Source organism: Chlamydotis macqueenii, chromosome 17 (assembly GCF_036417535.1).
Source record: "Chlamydotis macqueenii isolate bChlMac1 chromosome 17, bChlMac1.mat, whole genome shotgun sequence".
Lineage (NCBI taxonomy): Eukaryota > Metazoa > Chordata > Aves > Otidiformes > Otididae > Chlamydotis > Chlamydotis macqueenii.
Genome location: NC_141572.1, coordinates 2435095 through 2462345, shown reverse-complemented (window position 1 = coordinate 2462345; position 27251 = coordinate 2435095). Strand labels below are relative to the sequence as shown.

At 58.6% G+C, this 27251-nt stretch overlaps 1 protein-coding gene across 2 annotated transcripts in view; it reads left to right on the top strand.

The window, feature by feature from the left end:
* The window catches only part of MN1 (MN1 proto-oncogene, transcriptional regulator), a 98718-nt gene extending 83577 nt beyond the window's left edge, over positions 1 to 15141 (top strand). The window contains exons 2-3 of one of the 2 annotated variants that reach the window (XM_086761550.1): positions 13100 to 13287; positions 14856 to 15141. In XM_086761550.1, the coding sequence (XP_086617676.1) occupies positions 13100 to 13287 (188 nt within the window). In that variant the 3' untranslated portion in view covers positions 14856 to 15141. Of the gene's footprint in view, positions 1 to 13099; positions 13288 to 14832 lie in introns of both variants that reach the window. The other variant, XM_086761548.1, reaches the window with a different exon arrangement.
* The last annotated feature ends 12110 nt before the right edge of the window (positions 15142 to 27251 follow it).

Below are 27251 nucleotides of genomic sequence, written 5' to 3'. Positions count from 1 at the left end.
GTCTGGGAGGCTATGACCTCCTGGGTCTGCTGGGGCATCGTAAGTTAAACATGTTCTGATTAGCCTGCACTGTAAATCCAGCGTTTTAATTCGTTCCATATGTAAGATTCAGTCTAATAAGCCAAAGTTTAAGACCATGCAATCTATTTGGAATAACCATATGGATTAGGAGTCAGACTGTGCTTTCTGCTTCTTGTATTTATACTAATATAGAGACATTTGCTAATGCGCGTGTAGCTCATGCTGGTATCCATTTTTTAAAAATATGACACCAAATGGCTTGCATTAAAATATTTGAGAAGCAGTAAAACTGTGAAAGTTTCTCTCGCGCGAAGACAGACACATCTGTGCAATGGAGCGTCTCCAGGCAGCACCGTTCCATCCCCCGGAGGCTTATCGGTGGGGCTGGAGACCCTGCCAGGCTCTGGGCCAGCCTGAGCCCCCCGGGCTTGCTGCCGTTCTCCACGCCCACCAGGCCAGCATCAGCCTGACGCCTCCGAGGCCCCCCAGGGCACAGGGGAGAGCAGTCCTGGGGACAAGGAGGAGCTGGCTGAGCCAGAGCCCTCCTGCAGCGGCCAGGGCTCTTCTTGGACAGGAGCTCGTGGCCGTGGAGAGCCCAGGGGCCACCTGCGCACGTGGTTCTGTCACCCCCCCCCGCTGTCGGGAGGTATTCTGGCCGGGGGTCCACCCTGCTGATGCCCTCCTGTGTGCTGGAGAGAAGAGCGGCAGAGCTGGGAGCCAGGCACGTACTCTGATACTCTGTCTTCATCGAAGTCGTTAAGGTTTACTGGGCTTTTTCTGCACTTTCTTGGTTTTCTGGGGAAGATCCCCTTCCTCCTGTCTTTCCCTTGCCTCACCAGTTTGATTCTTTCTCTAGCTTTCTATTTTCCTTTATTTAACATTAAGTTATGGGTTTGAAATACTATTTTAAAAGAGAAGTAGCAGTGGTCTGTTTTTGAAGCTCTGCTCTTGTGCTCTGCGGTGAGTGTCCCTCAGGAGATGGTCGCGCAGGCTGTTTAGGGTCACCTCTTCTGCAGGTCTTGCCAGCACTGGGGGTGGTGGCGGGGGTTATGGATGGGCTCCCAGCTCTCGGCGGTGTCCGGCAGGCTCTGGAGTCCGCTTTGCTGCTGGCTCCCGCTTTGTGACGTGGTGTGCCGTGCCACCTCCTGAAGGTGCCAGGCCTGGCAGCTGGTGTAACCTCTGTGTCCGAACTTCACCGGTTTTTCGTTTTGTGTTAATGAAAGGGTTGCTTTGTCTTTCTGCAGCCAACGGTTTGAGGGCACTGTGGCTGAGAGTGCTGAGGAGAGTCCAGTGTGTGTCCCCAAGGTGAGGACAGTTGGTCTGTTTGCTGTTCATGGCTCTGGCTCTGTCCGGAAGAGGCATCTGGGTCAGGATTATAAAGCGGTTGGCTTGTCGTGGGAGCCAGAGTCAGGCCCAGGTCTGCGCGAGTGCTGGAAAGCATTTCCGAGTGGGAGTTACTCTCTGCCATCCGTCATTTGCTCAGACGGTGAGGAGGGAGTCAGCGTGAGACATGGCAACTTCTTCCTCCCTGTCTCCAGCATTAATCTAAATGCCAAAATGCAGACCTTGTGGAATGCAGCGGCGCTGCGGCGAGCACCAGCCCCTAATTCCATACAGCACGGAAATATCCCCCAGGTAGCATCTCACAGCCGCCCAGCGCTGGCTGACGGCGCGCGGGTCAGGACTGCCAGCGTGGCTGCTGCTCTGTGCTGGGGGTAGGCCATGTTGAGGAGCCGCTGGATCGGGCGGCCCGGTGTGAGGAGAGTGCGAGGGGAGCGTGGAGATGCTCCCAGTGCTGGGATGGAAATTGTTTATTGAAGGGAAAGGATTATATTACACTCAATTTTTGCTGAGTTTATCTCAGTTTTTATCAGATTACACTCAAGGATAACTCATCAATATTGTGATCCTGCTGACACGTAAGTGAGCCACTGCATAATTCATGGCTGCTGCAGGGCTCTGGCAATGGCAGGCCCATATTTAATGAGGCACCTCACCATTCTGCTCTTCTGGAGCAGCCCGGGGATTGTGCCCACGGAGCTGGATGCCGCGGTGGCCCTGCGTGCCGCAGCCCCCGGCTGCCTTGCAGAAGGCGTGCGGGCGCTGTGCCTGGCGCCCAGCGCGGTGGCAGAACACTGTGTCACAGCCTCATGGCGCAGCGCTTTCGGGGACACCCGACACCTGGGCAGCGTGCTCCGTGTCGGGCTGAGGATGGCATGGCCCGCTGCAGAGCAGTTCAGCCTGTGCTGTCCTTGGCGGACCCCTGCTTCAGGAGTGGTCTGTGGAGGAGCAAGTGTCCCCAAGCCGTGGTGGCCTTGTGTAGGGGCCTGTTGCGCTCTTCTCTGTGCCCTCCCTGTGAGTCGCACCGGAGCTGATGCGTGGCTGGGTTGCGTGGCCAACCGCACCAGCTCTCTGCAGGAGAAAGCTTCTCATGCCCATCAGCTGAAGTGAACGTGCTGCTGCGGCCGCCGGCTCTCTGCCAGGGCGTGGGCCGGCCCGTCCCAGGGACCACGTGCTGGGTCACCCGCCGGACAGCGGGCAGGGACCCTGGGAGCGGAGCTCCTGAGCACAGGACTTTCCAAGGTCAATCTCAGCACCTTCCTGCAGCAGTGAAGTCCAGAGCTGGGTTATGTGTTCATGGAAAAGTCTTCCTCAACAGTCTTGAATTTCTCACTCATCGTCTCCTTCATCTTGGGCTTCAGGGCAGAGGCAGCGGTCACCGCTGCCCCCTCTCTCTAGGTCACCCCCAGAGTTATATGATCGCTGTCGTACCCTGCTCATAATCTGCCTCCCATGGTGAGCAGCGTCCGGTTGCGTTCCGGGGGGGCCAGCGGTGGGCCCCTCCCCAGTGCTCATCTTTTGTCTGACTGTGTTCAAGGCAGTGCGTGTGTCTCCCTTCCTCTCACAAGCTGTTTGAAAATGTGTCGGGGATAGTGAGGATTTTTTTCCATTTTTGTGGTGCTTCCCTCCATTAATTTCCTGGTTGTAGTACATTACTCATGGATAATTAAGAGTGAGCTATTAATACAACATTTAATATTCAAGTGCAGTGAAGAGGAGAGAACAATAAGTCAAGGAATCATATACTACAAGACGTTTTGGTTTAGTGGTGAAATTTTTTTGCTGGCTTTGGCTATCGGAGCATAGTGCTGCTTCCATTTAAGTGTGGTCCTGAGAACTTCATTTATTGATAGAATACAAATAGGACATTAAATCAGGGGCAGTGAATTTGAATTGCTGGCCATAGATACAATTATGAACGGGATTGGCTGCTTCTATCTAGTGTATCTTAAGTTAGAAGAATTATGTTAGAGACCGCTAAAGAGAGCTTAGAGTGTCTTAAAATTAATGAGATTGAAGTCTGTCTAGGAAAAAAAATTAACAGTAAAATGCAGCTCTTGCATTAGGGATGAAGAAATTGCCTTAGCAAAGTGGTTGTGCTTTGTCCAGATGGAGAAACGCAGGACGGGCAGGCTGTGTACCAGCATCAGATAAACACATCTCGGCCTGGAGTGCCCCTCCTCGCCCTGCCGCCCTCCTGGGCGGGGATGAGCTGATTCAGGCAGCAGGGAGGAGAGGGGAGCTTTCATCTGCGCCTGGCTGGGACAGGGGCCGTGATACAGCCCGTCACCGCGTTCCCAGCCTTCTCCTTTCCTGGTTTCTTGGCTGCTTCCAGCACTGCGCACCTGCTCCGAGCAACCAAGCCACACGCCTGCAGAGTCTCCCGCTCTGGTATTTTGGAGGGTCCCTGGGGAGCATTCTCCCGTCCCCCAGAGGCTGTGGAGTTGTGTCCTGTATCTGCAGCGCGGTGCTTTCTGGGGTGGCTTCTCAGACGGCTGCTGCTTTGAGGGATGTGCTGAGGCATTTCAGACCAGCCATCGACAGTGTGGCTTTCTCCTTGTGCCACAGGTCTGTGTGCCCTTTGGAGATGAGGAGGGAGGCTTGGCCCTGCCAGCGCGCCTGTCTGAAACGCGCCGTGGTGCTGGCAGCATGCGCCTGGCCAGAGATCTCCGCTCCCTGGGCAGGGACTGGAGCTGGGGCACGAGGGGTGGGCGCAGAGCCGCGGCCCCACGGTGGAGTGGGGACAAGGGGTCCGGCAGCGCGGTGCATCCTGGCTGGGTGACCTTGGTGGGGCAGTGGGAGCGCTGGCACTGTAGTGGGAGGCAGCTTTGCCGAGCCACACCAGGAGCTCTCCGGAGGTGGAGTGCGTAAAGATGTCACGAGTCAAGCACATGTAAAGGTTGCCATTTACAAGCAAGTAATTGCAAGAGTTACCTCACAGCTGTCTCTGCGACAGCGCAGGATATTGTTATTTATATCCCCGCCGCTCGCACGCTGCTCAAACACGCGCCTCTGCCCCCGAGCAGAGTGGCCGTGCCGCTGCCTGCCAGCAAGCACCGCCGTGGTTGGGTACCTGGGTGGCTGCCGCCTTCCCTGGTGAGCGGGGGTCCACCGCCGGCGCAGCGGGGCTTGCCTGGCCCTCGTGCGCTAGTTACACTGTCCAGACCTCGCACAACCTCGTCTCCCAGCACGGGGCTTCCTCTGGCTGTGCCAGATGCACCTGATCACACACGCGTGCGTGCACAAGCACATGTAAATACTTGCGCGTGGTTTTCTTTGATGAGCTGAATAATTGGTGGTTTACAGATGGGAAGGGTAACCGTGCTTCTGTCCCCTCTTCTGCGGGCTGGTCATAGTTCATAACCATCCTGCTAACTACCTCCGTGTCTAAGGGGGCCGTTCCCTCCTGCGGGCGGTCTCTGTGCTCTGACTCCAACACGCAGTCCCTGATTTCTGCAGGGACGGGCCGATCCCAACCGTTCCGAAATGGGGAGTGTAATTAAACATAGACACTGTATTGATTCCCAATTAAGTAGCAACAAAACAAATTATTTACTAGTACAATAAAAATGTTGTCAGAGTGCTGACAGTATTTAGGCAGAAAGCTTTCCCAAGCCCATTGTGGGCACACATTTGTAAGTGTCATGCGGATAGCTGCGTTTGTCAGCGGGGACCTGCGGCACAGCTGCCTGGGGTAAAACCGCGTTTGCGCCTCTGGACATCGGAGACTGCGCAGCAGGTAGGAAACGGCCACTCCCAGCAGTGACTGCTCACCAGCATATGCCATGCAGAGGAGTGGGTCCGGCACTGGAGCCATGGGTGAGCAGGGCTTGGGGGACGCCGGGCTCCAGAGGTGTCCGGTGCCAGGGGCACAGCGGAGGCCAGGCTTGGGTGAGCCCCAGGATCCTCAGAGGTGTTTTATGTGCCGTGTCAGCGTTTGAAACGATTTAAGCATTTAAGCTGGACTGGACTTCAATAGCCCACGTTACAGATGCCGTGCCTGTGCAGCCGGCCATGCTGGAGCAGCGCAGCGCCTAGCTGAGCCGCAGCCCCTGCCCCCGCCCCACGCTGCGTCGCTGCCCGCCCTGCCCTGCCCGGGCGCTGCCATGCCGGCTCTGAGAGCCGCAGCTTTGGGGTTCCCCCGGTCTGACCCGCCACCGAGGGCCGTGCTGCGCTCAGCTTCTCTGCCTTTTGGCGGCTGTGCCGAGGTGGCCTGTGGCTGGTCGTTTCCAGACGCAGGAGCAGAGCAGCCTTGCGCGGCACTGCGGTGGGTGAGCTGCCAGTGAGCAGGCAGAGCCTGCCAGGGTAACCCTTCTGCTGGGGATCGGTGCCTTTTGCTGTGAAACCCCCCAACTTTGGGGTGGTGTGAAGAAATGGAGAAATCGTGCATTGCCCATCAGGCGATCCGTCATGAGAGCGGGGTCTCTGCTGGACGGGTGTTTCTAACCATGGTCTGTGGTGGCTCTGGTCTGCTGGGTTTGAATTTGCCCAGGCACTTGGCCGCCCGTCGGTACCAGAGGAGCAGTGATTCCCAGTGCTGCCAGCGTGCAGAGGGGACCAAAGGGTCAGCTAGGAACATGAGTTGGCCTTCACCACTGGTTTTCCACTGGGCTCATTTGGCTGCTCACTGGGAGAGGGCCTTGCCCAACTTCGGTGTGAGAGAGCCTGCAAAAGTACTGGTAGCCCTGATGTTAGGATCCTCCCCGCGTGCCCGGGGAGCGCTGTGCAGCCGCTGCGGCGTGCCTGACTGCGGGGCAAGCGTGGGTTTTCTGGGAGGAGCCGCATCACTTGGTGAAGCTTCTCCATCTCTGTGGAGCAGAGCGTGAGTGCGCGAGCATGAGGCTGCGAACAGGGATCTGGGGGAGGGGAAGGTTTCAGCAAACATTTCCTTACCAAAACAGCCCTGACCTTTGCGGGGATGGAGCTGTCTGATGCAACAGGCTGAACCTTTCCAGACTCCAACTCCAACCTAAAATGCTTCAGAGCAAAATTGATGGCCGCTGCACTGGCCCCGGTGTTTACATCCAGGGCTTGCCCGGCTGTTGCCGGAGGGTGGGGAGAGGGATCTAAAAGAAAAGTGGGAGCCCCAGTCTGTGTTTTTCATGCATTGCCTGGCGCTGACCGATGCTCGTGGGCATCACGCTGAGGCCGTGGACACCTGTGCTCTCTTGGGCCCTTCGCTTGGGGAGCAGCGGGTGCTGGCACGGAGCGAGGGCTGTGCGGGGCTGGGGCGCGGGAGGTGGTGTGCTGCGGAGCAGCCAGCTTTGGTTTGCAGGGATGGGCAGAGGTGTTCGTTTTTACTGTAAGCGAGAGTCAGCTGGGGACTCAAACCCAGTTCAGTGAAACCAAGTGGGGGTTTATTTGTCGGCACTCACAGTGTGCGGGCGGGAGCTGCCGTGCTCCGGGGATCGGTGCTGAGAGGGGTCGTCGCTGCCCGGCTCTCCGGCAAACCAGCTGTTAGTTACAGGGATGTTGTTGTTTCTGTGTCCTGCGGTGAATAAAATTAAACAACTCTTTATTTCTGAATGACAGCCCAGGGACTGCACTTGTGCTCTGGCTCGGTGTGGAGTGGCTTCATCCCAGAGCGGGTCCTCTGGGGCCTGGAGCCCTCGATTCATTAGTTGTCAGGCTTGTAGGTGGGTTCTGCATTAGGCCTTTAATTGAGTGTATTGCCATGGGCTACTGACCACATGACACTGCTCGAATGTGAGCAAATCTAACGAGGATCCGGGACTGCTCTTTAATTTGGTGAGAATAACAGTGAGCAGGGCCCAGCGAGTGTTAATCATGGAGGAAAACTGGCTGAAACCAGGTCAGCCGGTGCTGGTTCTGCGTGCGACGTGGCGGGGAGGGGGTGCGGGGGGCAGAGCGGGGAGCACTGTGAGCCCCAGCGCCCCGTGGTGCCAGTGATCCCCCTCTGCCCGTGGCGGGAAGCGCCATGGCCCCGGCAGCAGCGTGCCATCTTTCCTGTCCTCTCCCTCTGGTCCCAGCTGCCACCCACCCGCGCCGCGGTCCTGCCTGGGGTCGCTCGGCACAAGCACCTCCGAGCTGATCGCTCCTCGTGCTGAGCGGCGTCCAGCCCCGTGGTTGGATTTGTTTCATACAATAAACAAATTCCCGCTGCTCTCCTGCTGGCTGTTCCTGGATGGGGCCACAGCTCCCCTCGGCATGCTTCGCGCAGATTTATTGCGTTGTGTTGGAGCGGTGCCTGAGCTTGGCTGGTTTCTTTAAATCTTCTCTTTCGGAGAGGGGTGGGCGCTGGGAGAGGGGCACAGAAACCCTCTGCAGTAATTCCTGTTGACTGCAGTGACCAGTGAGGCAGAACTGATCAACTGCAGGCTTCCCTGCTGCTGAACTCCACCAGCAAAGTGCTTACATCTGCTTTTACACTAATGGGAACTTTATGGACTGGCGTGTCCCCCCCAGGAGCAAATTCCAGCAAGGTCAGAATCCAGAAAGCTGCCACTTGACACCGGCCGTGAAGCCCTGCGGCAGCCGGAGGAGGCCGGGTTGCACCGAGGACCTTCTGGGGCAGGAGATCTAATGCTGTTGCCTGCAACTGATAGCCTGGAGGCCTCCCGAACGCCGCTGCTGCCACCCCGCCTCGCGGCTGCTCGGCCCCGCTCCGGCCCCCAGGCATGCTGCCGGAGGAGCTGTGCAGATATTCGCCGTGTGGAGCGAGGCTCTGAGTCGTGCTGCTCCACAAACAGGGAGGCGTGATGAGAGGCCAGCCCCCGGCAGCGCTCCACGTTTTGGGAGAGTCTGTTCACCGTTAGCGTGACCTTACTAGTGCCACTCACGTGTGGCACCTGGTGCCATGATGATGGTGTGGGCAGTAGGCGCAGATGCAGATTTGGAGCTGTGCGCGTGCGCAGCCAAGCCATCGTGTTGTGGCTGGGCAGAGCCGGCTGGAGGCAGGGCACGGCACAGCTGAGCCAGGGTCAAGGCAGACTCGCCGGCTCTTGCTGCCGCAGCGGAGTCCTGCTCCAGGGCTGCGCTGCAGATTGCTCGTCCCCGGGCAGAGCGCTCCGGAGCAGTCCTCACCCACACTGCGCGTTCATGGCGGTAGGGACTCCGCTCAATACGGAGTGGAGATGGGCACTGCGTGCGTGTGGCTTCCACCACGGAGCGGGCAGGGAGTCGCGCCAGGTGCGGTGGGTAACCGGTGGATACGGGAAGGCAGCGGCACAGCCGCAGAAGGCGTTTGGGGGAGAGCCGTTGGCAGCCCTGGCTTCTGGAGGTGTGGGGGCCTTGTGGCACTGGACATCTCCGTTTCTCTTGGCTCCTTGCTGTATGTCACAAGCTGTTCTCTCTGGAGGCAGACGTGGACACAAACTTTCTAGACCCCCTTTTGCACTGATGTCGGGGTACCAGCAGAGCTGGAAATCTATGGCTTTGTGCTTAAAAAGAGAAGCTTAATGAAATTCCTGCTGTTAGTCTTGTACCCTATTTTTGGTTCCTTGACTGTACGGGCAGGTGATGCTGTTCTCTCACAAACCTAGAAGCTTGTGATACGGCACTGATACGATGATGGCAAAGGCGGGCAGCGGTGCTGCTCCCGGCGCTGGGTCCGTGCCTGGCGCGGCCGCGGCTGCCCTGCTGCTGGCACAGGGGTGCAGGGTGGAGCTGGGCAGGGACCGCGTGTGCTGTGCACAGAGGAGCACGAGTGCTGTATGTGGATGTGCTGGGCGCTGAAATCGTGAAATTGTGGAATGGTTGCTTTGAGGGCATGTATTTTCCTGAATTTAATGAATGATCATTCCACATTAATGTTTATTAAGGTGATTAATACTTTAATTTGTGTGGAAGAGAGTTTGCAGAAACATAACTTGCTTCTACACAAGAGTTACTGTTCATTTTTCAGGAAATACAGTCAGTCCAGACAAGGCCTGCTGAATTGTGGCCTGCTTTGGCAGCCTGAGCGTGAAGGATTATGGATGGTCTCCGATGGGTTGTCTCTTTTTTTTAATCCATTGCAGGGCCTGAATTGTTTTGGCTTTGGCTTTGAAGAGAAGATGGTTTCTGCAAAGGCGTCCCATGGAGCTGTGCTGTGTGCGGCTGCTGGCCCCAGGTGCGGCAGTCGGGGTTGGGTCACAGCCTTCCCCATGCCCGTGCGGTTACCCGCTGTCGCATGTCCCGTGTTGCTCTCCCAGGGTGTTGGTTGGGTTTTGTGCTATGTAGGGTGCGGGCGGGCCCAACTTCTCGTTGCTCCTTACCTGAACAGGGACCGGCCAGTACTGAAGGGGCTCCTGCATCCCCCCTGCGGGGCACAGGCTGATGGTCACCACATACCGTCCATCCGGTGCAAGACACAGAGCCTGTGCTGTCGGGTGCAAGAGTATTTGTCAGCAGGGTAAGATGCAGAGTGTGCATGCGGTAGAGTCTTCAGATCTCTGTATCTGGGCAGAACAGCATGGCCTTGTGCACATGGGGCCATGTTAGACCAACCCTGGGCAGGAGAAGGTTTGGGGAGAAGGGCGGTGTGACTCTGCTGTGAGGGACACTGGATGTGACCTGTGTTGGCACCCGTCTGGCTCCTGACGTGGGGACATCTTGCTCTGAAATGACCGTACCAGCGCCATGGCTGCCCGTGTGTGAGTCTGGCTCACACCAGTGAGGCATCTCCTCTGTTTCCTCTGCAGCGGTGGGTGAGGAGCGTAGCTAATGTGCAGCATTAGGAGAGGGGCGACCACTGGGCAGGACCCAGTATCCACTGCGCCAGTGGGGCAGCACCGCATCCTGGCTCCCTTCCTGCTGCACCAGATCTGCATGACACAGGACCTCCGGGGCTGGCGCCGAGCCCCCCAGTCCTTGGGGAATGGCCTCACCGTGCTGAGCACCTGCTGGGCTTGGGGACCCTGCCCCAGCCACCCAATGTGCAGGGCAGCACAGACAGGTCTCCTCTGAGGTGGGAGGATTTTGAAGTTTGGGAAGGGGACATCCTTGCAGAGCCTTTACGGCGGCCTTGCGCAGGCACGCTGTCCTGCGGCACCTCAGTGAGTCTGCCCCATGCTGCTCCCGCAGGCTCCTGCCCCGAAGTCGTGCCTGAGCGTGGGGCTGTCCAGCTGCTGCGGGGCGGTGAAAGAGGCGGGAGCATCCCTCCCGAGCGCGGCGCCTCCTCTCCTTCCTTCACCTTGCTCGAAGCTTTGTCTGGTTTTAGCTCTTTGAAAGAAAGCCTAAGCCATCCTGCAAGTGCCCTGTGGCTCAGGGATGGCTGGGACGAACGTGCCCGGGCATGGTGGTGGGAGAGGACAGGAGGCCGGTGGTCGGGAACAGAAGAGGCTGTGGAAGGCGATGGCAGCAGGTCAGTAGGAATCCATCCTGCCCAGCACCCCGGAGGGTCCCCTGGGGGGAGATGGCCCCGGGTCATCGCTCCCGCTCCCATCGCCCAGACGCAGGGGCTGCCCTGTCCCGTACCCGGCACAGCTCCGGCGCACAGACTGGTCCCAGAAGGGGATGAGTGGCTCTGCTCCTCGTTGCTGGAGACGTGACCGCCGTGTCGCAGCTGGTGGGAAGGGGCTCTGGCCTGCCTGGTGCCAGCGGAGCCTGGTGCTTTCCATGGCAATGCCCCAAATGCTGGCTGTGCCAGCCTGGCCCCCGTCTCCTCCCTGCTGCGGTTTGCCGCGACTGCTGCCTCTGAGCACACTGAAAGGCGATTTCCGAGCATGCAGCAGTGAGTGAATTCTGTTTTTCTTGAGCATTTAGTGTTGCTTTCAGTTTGCTTTGATGATGCCTTCTCACAACTAGAGTAAACAGACTGCGCGCCGGGGAGCACTCACATGTGTACGAGAAGCTGCACATGAAAGACAGAAGCATCCTGAAAGCCGTAATAACGCTGAGTGCCAGTTAAAGGATTTGTCACTGTAAGCACTGTACAGATAGAAAGAACTTATTAACTAGTGTGACTAACAGCTTGCAAGGTTTAATTGATGTGTGTTTGTTGTCTTTTTAGATCTCTCCCCTCATCTTCCTCTTGGCACCGATTCCAGCAGTTGCTGGTGCGAGAGCAGCAGCCCCGCAGCTGAATAGGTACCAGGGATAAAGGCAAGGCCAAGCCCTGCCTGGGGTGTCCCAGGTCCGGTCGGGCTGCAGTGGCCCCAGAAGCTCATCCTCGCCATCCGATTCCCCCTTAGGAGCTGAGGTTGGGCTCTGGTTCTGTTATTCCTCCCTAAATGACGCTGAGTTTTTGAAGATAAAGCTTTTCAATGCATGAATAGTGTGGATAATTAATATTTCTGCCAGACAGGCTACTCATTGCGAGATTGATTGACTATTAAGGTCATAACGCAGAAGCCACCCACACGAAACAAACAAGCTAATGTTAGGCTGCAGCTTAAGCCACGCGTTGGTCAGCTGTCTGTGGTCACAGTGGGGGCTTCCAGTCGTCTGTCAGCAAGTGATTGATTGATGTGGACACCTTCCAATCTTATTCTGATTATTCTCAGCAGCTTGCCTGGTGGCCATTTTTCAGGAGTTGGCAGCACTCAGACCTCCAAGACTCAGCGCGATGACTGCGTGGGGGTTAACCCTTTCCTTTGATCCGGAATGTCTTTATATGGGCGGCAACCGCGGCGCACGAGGGGAGGATTGCGTTTGTGAGCCCCGGTTACAGACACACGGGGAAACTCCCTGGGATCACAAGCGAGGATGATGCTTTGGTTTCCAGACAGTTCTAACTGACTTGGCCGAGTAAAGCTGCGAGCGGGGTCTGCAGAGAATCCATCTGGAGCAGAGCAGACACAGCTTTGTGACCTGGCTTCTTTATCGCGCTCTCTTTCGTGGGCAGTGCAGTGTGCCACAGAGCAAACCGCGTGTGTCAAGGCCCCAGCAGCAGGGGGGCAAATTCTGCTAACTCAGAGCTTGATAGTCCGAGGCGAAAAAATACAGACTGGGATGTCGTTGCTCCGGTGTGAGAGACAATGAGTTAGAGGGCTCTGCTGGTTTTGAGGATAGCTCCTAGTTCAGCACTTTGAATTCAGTGGCAGAGATTTGTTGCTTGGATGCTTTCTGTATGTGCCCATGAAGATGGCTTAAATATATCTCTGTAGTGTTTTATGTACGTGTTGTACGTGGTGTGTGCCCACACACATGCCAGTGAGAAAGTGAAATTGTAATTACGTGTGCCATACAGTGTACGTTTACAATGTATAAACGTGTTCTGGAGTTCTTCTGGTTGCAGGCGTGTACTATAGATTTCCATTTTGTTGTAGGTTTTTCAGCAGTTTTGGTTCAACTGTTTTGGAGGGCCTGGTGCCTATCTTCACCTTCCTGTGCACTTCCCGTTCATTTTAGTGTTCATAACGTACCTGAAAAAGCCTGCTGTGGGGAGGCGTCAAGAGCCCTTTCTCTTCCAAGAGCTGGATCTTTACATAACTCAAGTGCATCATTGCATTTTCATGGTGCAGTCCAAGTGCTGAACGCGGCAGAGCTGCCTCAGAGCTGTTGTGCACAGGATTGCGACAGGAGAGCTGTGCTGAACTGCTGTGGGTGCTGGTGCGTTGGCGTGCACGCCTCAGGCCCCAGCACGGCCTGGAGGCCCTTCACAGGCCCAGCAATGCGCTGCAGTCTGATATTTTTCCTTTGGAAGGTGCTGCAGCAGGCGCCAACCCAGGGCCCCTTCTCGCCAGCCCCTTTCCGACCGAGCAGGGACTGGGTCTGAAGCCAAGGGAGCTGGGAGCTGGGCTTCCGTAACTGTGGGCGCGGTTTGCTAATCCCGGCTGCTCTCCATCCCTCGCAGGTGGTGATTCGTCCCAGAGCCACGCGGGTGCCTGCTCGGACGGTGCCCCTGCGCAGCGCCACGCCGGCCTTGTTGCTGACTGTCTCCTGGACTCCAAGGACCACCTTCCCCTGCGTGGCTGGGCAGCTTCCCGCCCGGAGCTGCTGCGCTGGGCAGGCTCCCTGGCAGCGGCTCTGACCTGCACCTAGGTGAGCACGGCGCCCAGTAAGTGCGGTAGGCTCCTGGCGGGAGGCAGGGCGGGCGGGAGTGTCAGCCAGCCTTTGCCCACAGGCAGGTGTGGAACAGTCATGCTGGTGGAGAGAGCAAGGTGGGGTGTATACGGGTTTGTGGGGTATGCTGGAAGCCGGTACCCCTTTGGGAGAGTTAATTTAATTGCATGAATGCCACCAGCCAGCTGCGTTCACACACCCAAAGGTGTGTTCTGTAGCGAGGATGCAAAGTGTAGGACGTGGACCTGGCTGGAGATGCTGACGGGCCCTTCTCTGCAGCCACAGAGCGGGTGCCACTGGGGCAGCAGCAGCAGCAAAGGTCCCCCTGAGCTCCTGCTCGCCTTGCAGGGTAGTGGGGCGCTGGGGTCTCTGAGGCAGATACCTGCCCAGGCAAGATCCAGCGTGTGGGTGCAAAGTGACCTGTGTGGTAAACTGAAACAGGGGACTGAAATGCCACATGCCCTCCGCAGAGCTTTTTCAGGGTCAGCGTGGGTCCAGTGGCAGCAGGGTGGCCTTGGTGCCCCTTGTGATACTCCACTTGCCGTCCCTTGGCCTGGCATCCCCTGCGGGATGGCCATCTCACTGGGCTGCCTGCGCTGAGCGCAGAGCTGTGCTAGCTCCTGGAGCCCGCCCCGGTCCTCCCACACAGTGTGGCATCCCGGGGCCCGCGGGCAGGATCTCCGTGCTGAGCCAAGGATGCGATAGCCTGCGAGCTGGCAGCGTTGCTGCTGTGGACGAGGGCTGGGAGCGAGCAACCTGGTGGTGCTTGCCTTCCCCACCAGCAAGCCTCGATCTCCCCATGGTGTGAGCCCAGCCAGCGTGGCCTCAGGGCTGCTCCTGAGGCAGCTTCGGTATAATAACACTGATGAAAAACTGATAAATCCTTTTAAGTGAGCTGCAGTAGCTTCCCTCTAGAACTGAAGAGATTACCACTGATTTGTCATCCTGATTGTTTCAAAGAGAGGTGCAATTAGTTGCTCTAATTTAGCTTCTCTTCTCACTGAGTGGCATGACAACTGAGATGTAATCAGCAGATCCGCACGCGATGGCAGCCACCGATGGGTGCAGCTGCGCCTGCCACCATTTTGCATGCAGAGGACGGCCGCCAAAATGGTGGAGGACTGCGTGCTGGCGTTCGAGGGGCAAAGTCCCCTCGGTGCCATGTGGCCACGAGGCAGCGGAGCGGCCCTGGCTGGTGGTGCTCACCTGTGCGGCAGGCGGGGGTTTTTTTTGCAGCCTGCCGAGGGAGGCAGCGGGAACGCTGCAGGAACAGCGACCCGATCCGAGCCGCGCTGCTGGGGCTGGCGCTTGGCAGGGCCCGACGCCTGAGCGGGCTCCCGCAGGCGCTGGTGGTTCAGGAGGCTCTTGGGCAGGCACAGCGAGAGCAGTGGGTGCCCACCTGAGACCCCCGTCTGGGCAGTGGGTTGCGCTGGATGTGGGCATGACATTTCACTCAGTGTTATTGAGAGGGGAAAAAAAGGGAGGTGGAAGGAAATCTTGTTTTTCTTCCTCTGCCTGCCCCAGCGATTGTTCCTGTTCTTTGCCAGCTGCGATAAAACCGATACCAGGTAGAGGAGAGGGGCGAGTATTTCGCTTGAGGCCTCCCTTCCTGAGGACTGTCTCTGCTTTGGAAGAGGTGCAGGGCTGCCAAGGAAAAGGAGAGCGCGTGGCGCGTCTCTCCTCAGCAGGCACAGCCTCCAGCTCACCGCTCTGGGTCAGCAGCCAGCCTCCCTCCGGGCACGGCAGCACTTGGTGTTTCAAAATGTGTCCGTTCTCGGTGAAACAAGTCACATGAAAATTCAATTCAAAATGAACAAAATAAAAATGCTTTAAAAACAAAACCTGCCTTTGGCTATTGCTTGGTTGAAGCTGTCTCTATTTTATTTTTTTTTTTCCCTGGGAAGGCGTTTTGTTTTTGAAGAGAGCTGGCTGTGCCTGCTGGGGAGGGTCTTCGTGGGGTGGCCCGGAGCAGCTCTGTGTACTGGCCCCTGGCAGCCTGTGCCCCTCATCCCCCAGCCAAGCACCGCGCAGCTGCTCGGCTCATGTTCCCTGGCTGTGGCCCGGCGCTCCCTGTGTCACTGCAAGGTCGTGCTTTTCCCCGGCTGCGCGGCCCCTCGTGCCCGGCCGTCAGCTGTCGTCCCCTGCCAGGCTGGCAGCCCTGCCGCCCCGCGGCACCCAGGGGACCCCGTGCTGGCTGCGGGACCGCGCATGTCGTGTGTGAGTTCAGCACTGGGGCTGCATTCTGCACGCTGCTCTGCAGCTGGGCCTGGGCTGGTGCAGAGCTGGACCTGCCCCTCCATCGCTGGGGCCTGGTTGGGGCTCTGCTCAGCTCCCCCCGAGCACGCAGGAACAGCCGTGGGCCAACGCTGTGCCCAGGCCAGCAGCTCTGCCACGGTGTGGGGTGAGGAGCCGGCTGATGTGCGGCGCGGGCTTTGCCTAGAAAAAGCCCCCTGGCAGGGTTTCCAGAGCCAGCGGTCAGTCAGTTGTTCTCCGCGCCCTCAGCCCCTGCCCAGTGCCATGACCCACGTCCCCTGCCCAGGGCAGATGCGTGCAGTGAGCTCACTGGTGTGGGAGCTGTGCGGTTGGCTCAGTGCGACGGCCCACGCATGGCGCACAGCGCGGTGCCGCTTCGGTGCCAGAGCCGGCCAGCTTGGCAGGAGCCCGTCTGAGACCCTGAGGCGGAGATGAGCTCGGCTGCGGTGCACCGGTCTGGCCGGCCGTGCCCCCGTCCCATGTCTTCCTCATGCACAGGAGCGTGCAGCGAGCGCAGCTCAACGCTTCCCGGCAGCAGCTCTCCCCCAGCGCACAGGGGCTGGCCAGCTTGCTGTGGCGCCCACCACGCCGCTGTCAGTTGATCCAAAGGGCAGCTGGGGTCTTGGCGGTGCCAGGTGCGCCGGGCCAGACAAGTGCCATCGGCTGGGACACGTTCCCCTTGCCTTTCCTGGCTCCGGTCAAGGTTGGCCTCCGTGAACTGGTTGAGGGGCCGCCTGGCACAGGGAGCCCCAGCAGGACACTTTCAAGTGCTCTTGCTCCTCTCAGCTAAATATAAGCCCCAGTGGGAAGCCTACCTCTTGCTAGTTTTATGTTTCTTGCCTCTGCCTCTGTGCTTCCTAAACCTGGCAGCAGGCCCAGCTGTCTCCAAGTCTAAGATGAAAATACCCTTGCAAATCCCGCTCATAAAAATACCTGCTGTATTCCCAAAACATGCCTGAGATAGCTTCCAGAGAGGATGGGGAGCTAAAATAAGATGCATGAGCTCAGAGCCCCATTTTCCACTGACCCCACGGTTCCCATCGCTGCAGCGCACCGTGCTATGGACTGAAATGGAAGTGCTGCAGCAAGAGGTGGCTTTGACTGGGAACCGGACGGGCTGCAGCTCTCCTCGGAGCAGCAGCTGTTGCAAACCTCGTCTGCGCCAGCAAAGGCTCGCGCTCTGTGCTTACCGGCTGGTTTGCACAACCTGGGCAATCGCCCTGATCAGCAGCATCAGCCTCAGTAGAGGAAACCTGCGTCTAGAGCGGGGTACGGAGCTGGGGACAGTGTTTGGTCCCCAAGCTTGAGGCAGATGAAAGGCTCTGTGAAGAGCAGCAGAAGGCTGCCCTGCCCTGGGAGGCCCGCGGGGCCAGGCTGTGCGGGCGATGCCTCCCACCCTCGGGACGGGGACGCGAGCGCTCTGCTGCAGGCCTGGGATCCACCGCGTGCCGCTCCTGGCCAGCCTTCAGCCGCAGGGACTGACAGGGGGACACAGGTCTGCTGTGCCCGCCAAAAGGCGCAAGCCTGCACAGCAGCCGGGTACCGGGCAGGAGCCCCCCGCGCAGTGACCAGCTCCTGGCAGGGGCACAGCCCTCAGAACGGGGTGCCGGGCTGCCTGGGAGCCTAAATCTCAGCTTGGACTTTTCGAAAATGCTCACCTACAGTCTGGGAATGTATCCCAGATCTTTTCACGCTCGCACTTTGATTTTTTTCCTCTTTAATGGCCCACTGCTTCTGTTTTGATGGGAAAACGTTTCCTGGATCGGGGACAGATGTTCCTGCAGTCACGTCCTGCCATTGTCCCTGCTGGGCTACTCCAGCCTGTCCACGGCGGCGGTGGCAGATGCGCCCGCTGGTTTTCCCCCAACTGTGGGCAGGGATGTGGCGGTCGTGGCGCTGGGTGGGGAGAGCGTCTGCCTGCCCAGTGGGTCTAGGGGCTGGCCACGGGGCCATTCGCCAGTCCAGGTGCCCAGGCTTGGGACGGGGCGGTCGCAGGGACACAAGACCCTCAGCGGCCATCAAAGCCGTGCTGCTGCACCTCTGCAGTGCATGCCCTGAACACAGCCATCTGCTCGCGCTGCTGGCATCAGAGACCCCTGCCTGTGCCTGTACCTGCTGGGCTCTGTGCAAAGCCGGCTGGGGTCTGCTTTTGCCCTTCAGGCTTTTTGGGGCAGGCTGCTCTGCACTGTGCCGCTCCCAAGACCTTGGAGGGTTTTGTTCCCCAGGGAACACCAGTGAGCACAATGGAGAGGAAGGCCCTTTCGGGCTCAGAACCGGGATGCCGATGGGCCCCGGGCAGCCTTTGTGTCCCCGTGAGGCAACCAGTGGTGACCGAGCGGTGCGGGGCAGCACGCGCATCCTGCAGCCCGGCGCCCCGGTGATAGCATTATTGCCAGGCGCTGTCATGGGCGCTGTGAGCTGAGCTTTATTTGGCAGGGCGAGAGCTGTCCCCTCTCTTTGGACAATTAGTTCCTGAATCTCATTTAGCACTGGGTGGGTGGCAATATTCAAAGTTAACCACTCCACTTGCATTGCCTTATATGTCAGCAAGTGCTACTTAATGATCTGTGAATGGAGGGAATGCCGGGAATGGGACGGACCGCATGTGGTGTGAAACATCTATCCGGAGTCTATAAATAATGCAGCCTCTTTCTGCTGCACGCAGTTCGGAGCTTCATGGGAGGAGCATCTCCCGCTATGACTGGAGGAGCCTATAAGTGATTTGGAGTGAAACAAAGGCGATGAGATGCAAAGAGAGGGACCGTTCGGTTTCTGAAAGACCCTGCGAATGTGCCTCAGCCACTTAGGGCCAGCTCCTGCGCTGCCACCAGCGCCCCACGGGCTGTGCCCAGGTGTGCCAGGACGTGGCCCCCAACACTGACCCCGCACCCACTGACCGCAAAAATGTCGGCGGGAGCAGGGCCCATCTCCCCTCCCGTTGTTCTGCCTGTCACCCGTAATTACGATGAGACCGGGGCTGCCCACACTCAGCACCTTCTCACTGGCACTGGTTGCAATCGCCAAGTGAGCGGCAGCATTTCCGGCTGTCAGCCCTGACTTGCGGGCTCTTCCCGCCTGTGGCCGCGGCGAGCAGTCCCTGACCTCGGCTGCTTCTGCGGCCGTGGATTTCTGGCTCGCTCCCTTTTCCTGCTAAGGAAAAGACCTGGCAGTGGGGAAATAAAGGTGGGTTTCTGTTAGAGCAGCTTTCTGTCTGGTAGGTTTTCTAGGGCAATGTGTGGGTTTCCCTGCGCGTTTGGGAGCTGCCAGTTTTTGTTGGAAATGCCAGGCGGAGGCGGGCTGCATCAGCCTTGCCGCAACGTGGGTGTTCAGCAGCCCTCGCTGGACACGCCGAGGTTGTCTTCTCCAAGACATGCTAACCGCCAAGGAAAACCACGGCTGCCGTGCGCCGACATGCAGGCGAATGGGCCCTTCCGCTGGCACTGGTCGTTTTCTACCGGCCAGTAACAGCAACCTGTCCCTGCTGGGCTGGCCGGCGGGGGGTGGCTTCCCGGGCACAGAGGGTCCGCGCTGCCTGGGCAGGGAAGGGTCGCCTTCATTTGATTAATTATGGGATACGCTTGGCATCCCTTCTGAAATTTACTGTACACAGCGCTTGGGATGACATCTGCGTAATTAATAACTGCGGAGCAGGGCTGAGCTGGGGTTGCACCAGCGTGGCAACGACTGGAGAGAGCAGGGCTGGTCTCCGGCGCAGGCCCGCTGTTATCTGCTGCGGAGCAGGTGGAGCAGCCCCAGCGCGGGGCTCGCTGCCGCGGCTGTGCCTGGCTTTTATTTTTAACACCCTGCTCCCAGGCGGTGACAAGCCTTCGCTAAGTGAGGTAATAGCCAATTGATTTTGTTCCGTTTTGCAGTGGGCAGTAATAAATCACACGGCTTGTCAGGGGGTGTTTCATGTTTTCAGTGAGAGTGTGCCAGCAATTAACCATCAGAAAGCTCTTGTGGCTCCGCTCTTGAAGACGTGGCTGCAGCCTGAAACTCTGGAATGCGGGGCCTTCCGCCACCAAAACAGAGCGGCCACAGCGGAGATTTACAGGGAGGTTTTATTTCCAGGCTCCAAAGTGGATGGAGCAGGAATTGATTGATGAGCGGGAGGAGCAGCTGCCCCATTCAGGGTCACGGCCGCCTGCGAGGGGACATGGGAAGGGTGGAGCTGCAGGACATCCCCGTCCTCATCATCATTCTCATCCTCATCCCAATCCTTGTCCCCATCCCCAGCCTCATCCCCATCCTCGTCCCTGTCCTCACCCCCATCCCACCCCTGTCCCCACCTGCTCATGTCCCCATCCCCATCATCCCCAGCTGGGTCCCCCCCATGCCCAGGGGACCCCAGCGCCGGCGGAGGCGTGTGACCGGAGTAGGGCAGCCAGTCTGGCCACCGGGTCTGCAGCCGTGCTGGCAGGGACCGAGCGATGTGGACAGGGTGAGCCGGAGCTGCCGGGCGCTTTCTGGTTCTGCTGTTGCTGTCACCGTGTGCCGCCGTCCCGGGCTGCCTGTGCCCAGCTCTGGGGCAGCACTGGGGTGCAAGGAGGCAAGTGGCAGCCGCGCTTACCTCCCGCCCCGTAAGCAAGACGCAGGGTGTCATGCCCGTGCTGTGCAGGCTCGGAGCCCCTCAAGCCGTGCCACAGCGGTTGCAGCGGGGCCGGGTCCCTGCAGCCCATGCCGGGCTCCTGGGCTTGGGCTGGGCTTCGGCACGCATGGCGGGGGCCGAGGGGTCAGCCCGGTCACTGAAGCCCGCGCCTTCCCTCTGGGCTCCTGCTTGATGGTTCCCAGATGGTAATCGCTCTGCTTTTATTTCTGTAACCTTTGTTCCTCTGGGAAGGCAGAGCTCAGAGTCAGAGATGGAGGCTGGGGTGAGGGACCTGGTGCGGAGGGTCGGGACCCCGGGGAATAATACCGGTTTCAAAGCAAGGCCTTTCACAGGCCTCATCTGCATTTGGAAATGAGGAGCGACTGCTTTGCATTCAGAGCTGGAGGCCGCGGGTCCCGGGGGAACAAACAGGAGCAAGTGGTCGCTTGATCCCTGATCGGCGGAAGCCAGCGATCTTCGGGGTTCCCCTCTGCTCGGTGTCCAGGGCTCCGGCCACCAAAGAGCCGTCTCCTCCAGTCGGCCTGGCTGCCCGCGTCGGCTGGGGTCAGGCTGTAACGTTCTTTCTCACTGCAGTGTGGCAAATAAAACATCCAGCGGCGCAGGAGAAGGGGGGTGGCGCAGAGAGCACCCCGAGCCGCCGTGTCACTCCTGGTTAGATCAGAGCAGGGCTGCCTGCTCCCAGGGCTCCGCTGCTCCCCAGGACGCTGCTGGAGATGACATGCCGAAGCTCCAGTGTCTGTCGTAGGGACACTAATAAACAAAAAAGCAGAATGGCAGCGAGGGGGGCTGCGGCTCGTTGGCGGTGGGCGATGGCTCTGCTGCTTCCTGCGGCTGGGAACAGTGCGCCCAGTGCCTTTCGCCACCTCGAAGTGTGAATAAAGCAGGAACTTTTCAAAGGCTGTTGCTTTGCTCACCTGGATCTCTTCTGCTGTCCCACCAGGTACTGCCACTCTCCGAGCGTTCTCCTGATGCTCGTTATGTGCAATTACTTTTATTCTAAGGGGCTTGAGATATAATAAATAGGTTAATATTTTCTTTTGTTATTACAACCTTGCTTTTTCTGAAACAATTGCGGGAGTGATTTTAAAGGAAGAAAATGAATTATTGGAGGATTTGTTCCCTAATTTACACAGCTGTCTGTGGTACAGTCTCACACTCACACATGAGTGTGTGCGCGTGTGTGTGACGGCTGGAGGAGGCCCTTGGGCAGGCTCCTGCGTGGCGGGAAGGGCTGTGCACCTGTCCCTCCCTCCCTGGGACCTGACTGCCCAGCAAGGCCAGTTTCCCCAGTTGCTACAGCCCTGTGACACCAAGGCACCGGCATCCCGCAGCGTCAGCCCAAGCGTGGCTAGGAAAGGGGCTGGATGTTTTCATGGAAATGCAGCTGAGATTTCATGGGTTTGTTATGGGTTAAAATTCCAGATGTGACATTTTTGTCATGGAGCTTTGGCCAGCAAAAGCCGTGGAGAAATCCCAGCGAGCGCATGCTGGGTGCCGCGCTGTGCCTGCTCCTGTCCGAGCTGAGCTCGTCTCGTGTGCGCAGGTCAGTTCTTGGAGTCACCCCATTAGGAAGGGGCTCCTAACACCTACCATGGGGTCCCCAACACAGCCACCCCGCGGGGCAACTGCTGGCGGCCCTGCACAGCCAGGCAAGCAGGACCCGTCCCATGGCTGCCGGGCAGCGCGTCACACGTGGACAGAAGGACAGTTGTTTCAAAACCTCCTCCATGGGAGGCAGTGGATGGACGGGAAAGGCAGTCCTTCCTCCCCCCAGGACCCCAGCATTTTTGTGATTTCACGGGAACTTGCAGGAAAGGAGTACGTGTTTCCCACAGCTCTGGGAGGAGGAGCATGGTTCACGGGGTTTGGTGACAGAGCAGGATTTCGTGGGCCCCTGGGCGAGCAGTGAGCCAGGTTCTCCTCCTGGAGAGGTACCTGACTGCGTGGGAGGAGAGCCTGGCTCACTACGAAGATGCTAAAGAAGAGCAGATGCTGCACGTGTTGGCATGAGGATGGAGAAGTCCTCTTAGAGCCGTGCTGGAGCAGTGACGTCGGGAGCCAGACCTGAAGCTGGCTGCCCGTGCAGCAGCATGAGGAGTGAGCCAGGGGAAAGCTCTGGAGCACGCATGTGCCCTGGGTCTCTACATGGAGCTGCAGCGTGCCGAACGCCCTTACGGCAAGCCGCGGGGCTGGCAGAGCCAACGCGAGCAGGGGGCTGCACTGCCTGGGGCTGAGGGCTCACGAGCCAGCCAGCCCCCACCTCTCTGTACGGCTGCAGGATGAGAAAATGAGTGAAAAGGGAAAGACAAAGCTGGTTTGGTGGCTGGCGTTACTGGACGTTGAGGCAGGGTGATAGAGCCTGCCTACATCTCTGTTACGCCCTCTGTGGGCTTTTCTCATCTGCTCCTCACTTCCAGTTTATTTTTTCCATCCTTGCATTCATTTTCTAACGTCCCGGGTGATTTCTGTGTTACGTGATTAATATGCCTTGTGAACTTGCAGCCTGGAGTTCTATGTGTTGCTGGGAGCTGCGTGGCAGCCAGAGGCAGGTGATGCTCTGTCTCTGACTCCAGCAGCCTGTTCTCTCGCAGACTTCGGGGTGGAAAACATTCTGTCTCCACTTGGACTCTTATTTATTGGCACAGTGTGAGCCTGATTAGGGGTGACACGGCTCACACGAGTCCAGGTAATGCCTCATACGGTAGCAAGTGACCCAGAAACGTCCTGGAAAAGTGCAGCCGAGGAAATCGCCCCTTGGAGTAAGGCAGGGTGTTTGCAGGCGTTAGCTGTCTCCTGCGTCTCGCTGCCCGCTGTGATCCGGCGAGGAGGATTGCTTCTGCCACGGTTCAGTCTTAGGCAGCATCAGCGGCCGCGAGGTCTGGTCACGGGCAGATCTGTTGAAAAGTCTGAAACATTATTTTATATCTGCAAGAAGCTGGTGTTTTTGTCTAGTTGTTTCACAAATATCTAAGTGACGGTGCTGCAAAACAGCCCTGGGTTTGTCTTTGCCCCGTGCCAGGGCTCCTTCCTGCAGTATTAATTGCCAATAAAAGTTAACGGCCGGTGCCAGAGGAGTCGGGGGCACAGCGGCATGTGGGGGGCTTGCGTGTGCGGCGCGCTGCCTTCCCAGCACACTGGGCTTGTTGAGCCCCGCCGCTGCAATAACGCTGCCTTTGCTGCACATCCTCGCGCTGCGCAGGGAGCGTGGACAAGGAGCCGATTCAGGAGCGGGAGGGATCCGCAAACACCCGCTGCTGGCCGGAGGCTCCCTGAGTCCGGTTCCTCGCGCAGAATGCGGAAACTGCAGCGCGTGGCCCCTGCTGCCCACTTCCCTCAGAAGGGCGCCTTTCCCTCCTTTTCCTAAACTTGTCAGTTAGTTGTCTGTGGAAAGCGCTCCATACAGTTCTCATCCCGCCGGCACGCCCAGCAGACAGGTTTGTGTGGTACCCACAGCTGGCTGGGGTGGGAGTTTGTCTTTGGCCTCACACCCACCCATGTCAGCACGCAAACTGGCGACGCTCCGACGGCTGGCAACGCACATAAAAAGGGCATTTTGTGCTGGGTAAAGCTCACAGCTCTCGGACAGAGCGTAAAGCAGAGTCATTTATAAAAGGCAAAGATAAAACAGCAGCTTGGGCGCCTGGCCGTGGCTTTGCTAGGGGATCTGCTGCCTCCAGCCCTTGGACCTGCACCAGCCGAGCAGCGACATCCACGGCTGGGGGCTGGCATCGGGATCGTAGCGCTGGGAGGAGGAGGAAGCGCAATTCCCAGTCATCGTGGTCGTTGCTGTACCTCTTTATGAAGTCATTTTCTCAGGCGCCCTCGGTGAGGGCGATGGGGTGGGAGGTTCCCCGCCTGGTTTGGGTGAAGGACTCTGAAGCTGGCTTCCCGCGAACGTCCCACTGCAGCCCTGGCCAGCTGCCCGCCGACCGGGAGCTCGTGGTGCCTGGTGGAGTTGCCCACTGTTGCTGTGCCGTGGCACCATGCGTAGTGCCGTGCCGTGCCATGGCGCAGTGCGGTGATGTGGCAGCTTGGCCCTGTCCAGCCCGTCCTGCCCTCCAGAGTGACCGCGAGCACATGGCCGCACGTGCTCGCGTGCAGGCGTGAGCCTCCACTCCGGCACACACACAGGTCTCTCCTGCTTTGGTGGGCACCCAGCGGGACACGGAGACCCCTCGACTGCCGCGATCAGGTGGGCAGCGTGGAGCAGACCGCAGAGCTGATTCTGCACTGCCCACAGAAAGCAAAGAGATGGAGAGCAAGTATGAACCTCTCCACTTAAAGTCCCGAAAGGTTCAGTCCCCTTTCACCACGGCTGCAACAAAGCCCACTCATCTCATCCAGAGCGCAGGGAAGCTCGGAGCTTGTTCCTCGCGTGAGGGCGACGCGGGGGCATCCGGGGTGTGTGCATTTCACAGTGGAGGGTGTTCTTACAAAATGTGAAGTCGTAGTTGGACTTTCTAGAGGCAGCGTGTGCTGGCCACAGTGTGTTTGGCTCAGCAGTCGGTGCGGACGTGGTGAACAACATATTTTTAAGAAACGGAACAGAACTGCAGGGCTCGGCAGCGCCTGTCCACAGCAACTGTGCGTGCGTTAGATCGGCTGACGGGCTTCAGCTGTCAGTGCCGAGCACTGCAACGCGCGAGCTGCCCGGCGAACTGCCCGCCCTCCAGAAACGGGGCTGCCGGCCACAGCCGGCGAGATGAGAGCCGAGACCCGGGGCGGCTCCTCGTCCATGGCCCCCGGCAAGTGACTGAGCGAGGAGGGGTCTGCAAAGGATTGCTGTTCAGCTCAGAGGAACTGGTACCAACAGCACTGGCAATCTCTTGAGCGACATTTCTGAAGCATTGCTGCACATGTCTTGTTTCTATAAAAAGAAACCAAGGACAGATTTGAAGTTGTCAATGTCTTCTTTGCCCTGCTAAAATAAAAGATTTTCCAGTCCTTGCTGTCTATGTTAGAGAGAAGGAACGTGTAGGGTTCCTAAAGACTGGACATGGATTTTTTGTCTCCAAACAATACAGTGTAAAATCAGAGCGCAGTGTGCACTAGACACGTTAAACAGGAGAGACGTTCACGTGCATGAGAACGTGCGTGCTACAAGAGTTGTGCCAGCACTGCACCTCTGAGCTGCTTTGGCTTAGGGTAAACGCTGACCCGACCAACGCGCAGTGTCTGAAGTGCAGGCCGTGCCTTTCTCCCCCATGTCCCCCCGCTCTTCTCATGTGAACTGGGGCTGCCGTGCAGGACCCTGCTCCTGGGAACATGTGTAGGACACGGACTGTCCGTGTAGGACACGGACTGCAAGACCTAGAAGCACAGCTCTCCTTTATGTCTGTTTCCATCCTCTCGTGGTTCCTCGCTCGGCCGCAGCGCCGGGCCAGGTCGCGACGCAGCCAGGCTTTGTTACAGACTGTGGGACAAATCAACATCTTCCCATTAGGAAGTGATGACAAACCAGTCCATTTGGGGTGATTAATTGACATCTTAAATTAATCACGAGCACTCCTAATGCTGTGACGCACGATATTAACTGTTCCACCAGCCGCATGAGAAAGAGCAGAGACCATTACGAGGAGCATTTGTCAACCCGTCACTTGCGCAGCCATTGTGGTGGCTGAAAAAAGGTCAAGTGGCTCTGTTACTGTTAAGTAGGGAGCAGACCGAAACTCCTAATTCCTTACTATGTGTTTAATGTGCCAGTTAAGTAGTGGTAATTGGCAGCAGCTGTGCCCTGGAACCGAGGGGTTCTTACTGGAGTGGGAAGCCCTAATGTGCTAAATGGGGCGGTGTGGGGTGTGGGGGTGTTTATAAAGCAGGAGCCGGGAAGGGGAGGGTAAATCCCAGTCCCAGGGAGCTGGAGGTGCTGGGGGCTGCTCTGCTGCGGGGATGAGGAGGAAGCAGGTAAGAAGTGAGCTCGTGCCGATTTGAGAATTTACAAATCAAAATGCGGTTTTCCTGGGGGTTAATGCAGCGGTGGTGATAAACTGCTGGGGTGAGCGTGGCTGTTACTGGTGCTGCTGGGTGGCAGCTGGAGAGCGGCTGGGTCGGACCCGGAGGCAGCGCTGTGCCCCGGCTGTGAGGGGGTGCTGCTCTCCCTGTCCCGGGCCGGGGAAGGAGGGACCCCCGTGGGGGCTGCACGGGGGCTCCGCACCCCCTGCCTCTGCTCTGGGAGCCCCTCGGCTGTGGGTGCTGGGGGGATGTGCCCCGCCCCTCCGGCTGCGGGGAGTCCCTGGCCCGGTGGACCGGGGAAGCAGAGGTGTTCTGTGCTGGGCGGTCTCGGTGTGTCTGGTACGGACCAGCGCTTTTCTAAGGCTGGAACCACACTGGCAGCAGCGGGGAGCCGGTGGTCCCCTCTCCCCCCTGGCACACGGACGGAAGGCTGTGGCCGTGCCGTGCTGTGTTGGGAAGCGCGGGTGCGGTACGGGCTGGGCTGGGCCAGGAGGATGCGGGGTTTGCAGCGGAGGCTCCCGCAGCCGGCTCTCCTGCGTGGAGGGTGGGCAGGGGGCCCGGGCCGGAGATGCTGCTCAGTGGGGGAGTCCCCTTCTCCAGCCTGAGTCTCCCGGCTGTGCGTGCTGGGGGCAGAGCCGTGCCACCTCGGCTTCATCCCGAGTGCCGTGCCCGCCTGGAGGCACGGGGGTGCTCAGCGCAGGGACCTGCTCCTGGCTCCGTCCCGGTTCTCACCCGCCGTGCTCCGGGCCGAACCGTGCAAGCGCTGGGCTGCTGGGAGCGATGGTGGCAGCCGGGTGTCAGTCGTTTCTGGCTCGGGGCGGTTGTGTAAGGGTTTCAGTCCTGTTTCCAGGCCTGCAAAGTTTGCACAGCTTTGTAGAAACAAGTGATCTTTCAGGTGTAAACGCAGCGTGAGCAAAATCTCCCGCTGGCTCCTGGGGCTCTGGCTGTTTCCTGCCGAGCCCTGGGAGTGAGATGCGTGGTGGCGATAAGTGATGCTGGAGGCAGGTCAGGAATGCTCTGCAGACTGAACATCAGCCACCCTTCTGCCTGTGGAGGCACAGACTGGAGCCGCTCTTGCCCATCTGAGCTGTTTCACCTAGAACAACCTGCCCACGCCCCGGCATGGCAC